This window comes from Physcomitrium patens, chromosome 20 (genome assembly GCF_059467195.1).
Source record: "Physcomitrium patens ecotype Gransden chromosome 20, ASM5946719v1, whole genome shotgun sequence".
NCBI lineage: Eukaryota > Viridiplantae > Streptophyta > Bryopsida > Funariales > Funariaceae > Physcomitrium > Physcomitrium patens.
Window position 1 is genome coordinate 11,685,058 of NC_143429.1, and position 5,655 is coordinate 11,690,712.

At 45.9% G+C, this 5,655-nt stretch overlaps 1 protein-coding gene across 4 annotated transcripts; it reads left to right on the forward strand.

The window, feature by feature from the left end:
- Positions 1–2,468: 2,468 nt before the first annotated feature.
- On the forward strand, positions 2,469–5,386 carry LOC112273686 (uncharacterized). Of its 4 annotated transcripts, none has more exons than XM_090245205.1 (2): positions 2,469–2,751; positions 3,327–5,386. In XM_090245205.1, exon 2 carries the CDS (start codon positions 3,474–3,476, stop codon positions 5,112–5,114), a length of 1,641 nt encoding a protein of 546 aa, XP_090101331.1. In that variant the 5' UTR covers positions 2,469–2,751; positions 3,327–3,473; the 3' UTR covers positions 5,115–5,386. The 4 variants fall into 4 exon arrangements, with proteins under 4 accessions (XP_090101331.1, XP_090101333.1, XP_090101332.1 ...); XM_090245207.1 differs by having other exon boundaries at positions 2,472–2,712; XM_090245206.1 differs by having other exon boundaries at positions 2,474–2,751; positions 3,341–5,386.
- The last annotated feature ends 269 nt before the right edge of the window (positions 5,387–5,655 follow it).

Consider the following 5,655-nt stretch of genomic DNA (forward strand, 5'->3'; position numbering starts at 1 on the left):
CTCTCTAAACAATTATACTTGTCAAGGTGCCCTCATATATAATAGCACAGCAACATTTATAACGTTAGAAAAAAGATAACCAGGTAGTTTTATAAAATGTAGCTTAAAGCTTATTTAGACAACGATAGCATGTTTACCACACCATACAATTCATATGTTTTTAGTATCTAACATGATTCATATGAGGGCTACATCTACTAAATACATCACATAATATTAGTCAACATATATAGCGCATGATTTTCTTTTTATTAATTGACATAATAAAGAAGGAATGTGCAACGCACGTTGTACTATAATTCACTCAAACACGGGTCACAGTGATAAACTCCGCTTCAGGAGCTGCTTGATAATACAATCAAAGACCTTACAAAGACACGGGGACATTGTCTGCATTGCAGGTTTGTGGAGGTCTGCTTCAAAGGTGCTGTCGAAGCTCCAGCCAAGCCCGGGAACAAAACAAGACAGGCACCAAAGTCGCAAGCACGAACTCATCGCGTGCCGATTCACAACGACAAAGTCCTCAGCTCTACACAACAAAATGAATGAGGCACTTCTTAAACATGCCAGTTAAAACCTGTGGAAGAGTGTATAGTTAGATCCTGCACTGCCCAAGAATCCTTCTACACATAAACCTTGGGATGTTCGGCACTCTTGGACTACTGTACTAAGAATCTACTCAGTTCGATTACAGGGATTTCAACGGTGTGTTTCGAAGCCGGATCCGGGACTGTGGTGGAGTTATCGAGCTCAGAGTTTGAGGATTGTGTAATCAAAGATGGTTATGTCACGTGGGTGATTTTTTCAACTGCAATAGACTTGCCAAGTCATTGCGTCCAGTTTTTATTTTACTACCTGTTGCTGGTTACTAAGATGTTAGTTTATCGATTACTTGCTTGGACCATTAGATCTGCAGAAATCTTAAACATCAAAACGTGCAATTACTGTTGCAGAAAATCGTGGTTGTCTGGTATTTTAGTGGGAGGTAAATCCAGATATTCGCTGCAAAGTAGTGGTGTAGTGAGGCTTGAGAACAAAATCTTCGAATGGGGGGGGGGGGAGGGGGGGGGGTGGTTCCTGGTATGGAAGATCTTTGGATGTGATTTGTGCACACCGTGTGTATGAAAGAATGGCTTGACGCCGCCGCCGCTGCTTGTGAGCCTTGACGTGGAGAGGGAATTGCTTTAGTTCTTCCCCACAAGTCAACTTGTCTATTCTGCCTACGTTTTGTGACGTAGTAAACATAAACTCTTCCATTTTTATTATAAGTTTTTTTTCATTTTTAGTAATGATTTGCAAAATTTACCCTGGATGTTCATATGTCTACCAACTGACGATCGCAACAAGTCTTCGAAAGCATCACAGACTGATCGCCGATGAGCGCGTATCTCCGGCTACCTATTTATCTAGGTCCTCAGCCACAGAATGCGATAAACTACTGTAACCGGTGTGCAGTTTCAAACTGACCTGGTTGTAGTTGTCTCCCACATTCGTATCCTTTGCGGCGTTGCAGCTGCGCCGTTAGATTCCGGATGATTTCTAGCGGAGGCCCTGTAGGTGGACCGCATCGACAGCCAGTGGCCGGTCCCCGTGGTGGTCTAGCCAGGGATGGGATGCATGTCGAAGAAATTTTGCGTAACAGTTAAATTAAGTTTGGGTTGGCTTAGAATCAAGTGTTGCGGGAACCATGCGGAGTTCACTGGGGAATGAATTCATCCCTTGGTGACGAGATCCACCTATTCCCAGGGGTTGTCGATCCGGTCGCTAATGCGGATTTGATCCTCGGTGTTTGACGACTGATTTGAGGAGCTTACAGACAATCGGATGTCACCGCGACATCACCGATCTTTCTTAAACTGGCCAGTCCATGCAGATCACAGCTTATCAGCTGCCCACTCTTTCACCTCCGGAGGGTTACTCTATCGGCAACACTAGCTCGATATCACCGGTTTTAAAAACAAGGTGCTACAGATCTCCTGGACAAAATTTCAACTTTTGATCATCACCGCAATTAAAACTCTCCGAAAGCAAAGTCTTCCACTCCGCCCATGCCTGCCTCATTCAAAAGGAATTTTGTGATGTTCAGGCTCTTCCGGGCCTTTTCGAGTTACGTTCCTGCACAGTTGGGGCTAGGCTGGACCCACACTGCTAGGTGGAGCCGACCCTGCCATTTCTCGCGCCGTCATTTGCGGAGACCTACGCTGAAGAAAAATTGGCCGCCAACGACTATTTCACACGCTTACGCCTCTGTAGTAGACTCGACTGACATTTTACATAAAAATTGGATGGACCTTCAGGGACTATAGCTAACATTAGCACTACTCAAGATCCGAGCAAGGCATATCACGCCGTACGCATGATCGGCGTGGACAATGGGTGGTCATCTCTGACCATTTCAGTGGCCACGTCAGGCCAAAAAAATGTTAAGCATTTAAGAGCAGTGAACATGCGTCATGTAACAAAATGCAGCAATTGTGATCTTTCGGTTCGCGTTTGGAGGTCAATCGTCTACTCCAACCTTTTCGGTTACAAATACGTTCTGTGGAGACCAAAATGACCTAACCCGCCCGGGATTGATTCCTGCAGAACCTTCCCCGACCTCTCAGCTTGCTGGTTCTAGTCTATCAGTAATGTCTGTGAGGAGCGTGCTGTGGTGCAACGCCAAGTCTGCTGCAGGAGTCGCTGTTGGAGCGGCGTGATTTTCATTTCATGGTAGCGACGCCCACAATTAAAATCTAGTTCTGAAATGAGGTGTGTGAGATTTGGACAATTTCTTCAGGTTTGGCAGTGGTTAGAGGGAAGACCACGCCTCATGCATGCGTGTGGTGATCCTAGCTGGAGAGTCTTAAAATAGAGGGACAGATTGTTGTCCAATGTTCCAGGAGGGAGCTTGTGCAAATAAAATCCGCCAGGCTAGCCTTTCTCTATCTCGCATTTCGCGAGCAAAAATGTGAAATGAGAGGCTGAATGGACGGAACTGAATGAAAAAGAGTAGCGGCATGTTTTTTCTGGGTTGTTCCATGCTGCATGAAAGACCGTGATAAGAGGGTTGAGTGAAGCCTCCGTGTCTTCTTGTTTCAACGTATTTCTGTAGTTGTGAGTAGAAGTTAGAACTGGCTAGAAACCAACACTCGTATTGGCAGATTCGTTTTTTTTTTTTTTTTTTTTTTTTTTTCTGTCAAAGCTGATCACGTTGTACTCCAACGGTGTGATATTCTGTTACGTTGATTGTTTAGGAAAACATTGAAGACTGCAAGGTTGCGGAATTCCCCACCTTCGATTACTAGTTGTCGAATTGAAGAAGAATCCTAACTTATTCTGTGCAGATTTACTCCTGCAGGTACTGGAACTGTGGGGTTTGAAAGTAGACCCTGACTTGCACATACTTCTTTATGCACCATTTCCTACAGCGACTTTGCTCGAGCGGCTGAATTCTTTGAAAGCAGCCTCCTCCAAGTTTCGACGTTGTCGAAATGCCGATCACAGTAGACGAGAGTGAGCAGAAGTCGAGTAACATACTGGTGCGCTTGTTGGTGCGACACTGGACTGTAAAGCCAAATGAGAAGACGGCAGCTCGAGAAGAGCGAGAGAAGTATCTCTTTCTTTACTGGAAAGCAGTTCCGTTTAACAGATGGATGCTTTTCATTTCCTCCTTTCTAATCCAATTCTGCTGCGGATCGCTCTACTCGTGGTCTAACTTCAATGCCCCTATCGACATCCTCATCTATGGAACCAAAACGGCTAATAAAGCACCGAACACTTTCTACATTGCCGTCGGCATGTTCGGGACAACTGCCATGATCATGGGACCATGGCTGGAGCGTCATGGACCGCGCAGAGGATTGCTGCTTGGATCCACCGTGTTTGGAATTGGCCAAGGCATCGCCGCGCTCTCGCTTTACAAGAAGTCCATTGCCGGTGTGTACGTCGGGTATGGTGTACTTGGAGGTTTCGGGCTTGGGTTGAACTACATCTCTCCTGTATCTGCGCTGCAGAAATATTTCCCCGACTACAGGGGCGTTGCCTCAGGTTTCGCCGTCGCGGGATTTGGTGCTGGATCTATAGTATGGAGTAAAGTCTACCTCCCTCTCATCGATCGGTACCACTTAGCTGAAACGTTTGCGATCCTCGGCGCGGTTCTTACTGGGGCCATGTTATTCGCTGCAATATTCATGCGCACGCCTCCGAACGACTTCACTGCTGGTGGGTTGAACGTCCGCGGGGAGAAAGTAAGTCAGAAGGATATTGAACTTGACAAAGTTCTCGAGGAGGGCAATGTCAAAGACTTAGAACAAAACAAGTCTTTGGCTCCTGTAGTCGGGGCTCCCATAGTCATGACACTGATCCAGTCTATCTTCTCTCCGGATTTCTTCTTCATGTATCTCATGTTCTTTGCCAACCAGCTCTTTGGTCTCGTCGCTCTTTCTCGCCTTGCCAACATGGCACAGGATTTATTTGGCCAGACGAGATCGGAAGCAGCAAACGTAGTCTCCATCAATGGCGTCTTCAATTGCCTGGGCAGACTCCTTCTTCCTATGTCTGCCGACCTGGCCATCAAAACGTTGAGAGTGAACCCCCCGTTCGCTCGCAAGCTCATCTTTTATTTCAATCTAACGATCCAGGTCGTTATCGTTGCCGTTCTCCCAAGCCTAATCAAATCCAACAACTATGGCGGATTCCGCGCTGTCATGTGGCTGCTTACCTTTGCCTACGGTGGTGGATTCGGCACCATTCCGTGTTTCCTGACGGATATGTTTGGGCCTTACAACATCGGTGCACTTCACGGCATGATCTTGACCGCATGGTCAATTGGCGGAGTCGGTGGAGGGCTGGGATTCACCTCCATCTTCGACAGACATAAGCCTTCTACACAAAATGCGTCCGTTCCTGGTGCTTTCGACAAAGCTTACGAATCCAATTTCAAATGGATTCTTGGAGTGCTCATTTTCGGCCTTGTCATGCTCTTCTTTGTTCGCACTGATCTCCTTGATCGAATGTCCTCAGGGTGGCGGTACAGCATTTTCGGGAAGAAGATTGTGCATTTGAAGCGGAAGGAGGTACCTGATAGTGGCAAAGTAATCGACCACCAGAATGGTACCTCACCCAAATTGTGAGTGTAAATGAGGGTTAATGTCGATCCGTAGGGTAGAGCTTAACGTCCATGTTTGTTGATTTAGCTAAGACAGCACTTACACATACTGTACATTCTTGGTAGTTTCTGGAATAATCAAGAGTCTTCTTTGAGACGGTCACCATATATTATGGCCTGCGAAGTAGAAGCTTACGGAACAATTGGTGAAAAATGTTCTGAGTAGAGAAATATGTGAGATCTGTACCTAGGATTTTGGATATAAAGTTTAGAAAACGAATGATGCCTACTAGCTTTCATCAGGAGTTCATGGGTACCAGAACAAAACTGGGACAACTTTGGAATCTGCGTAGGATAACTTGTACAAAGTTCAACGAAAGGCACAAGAATCTTATCGAATGGCAACTCTGTAATGAACTCTTTTCAACTCAACAAGAGTGGGTTTTACGGCAGTGGACTTTCATGACAGTACTATTTTTCGGCAAATGAGTCCAATACCGGCCTCCAATAGTAACACTCTTTACCACTTTTTTCCAATGTGGGGACACCGATGGCTATGAAATCAC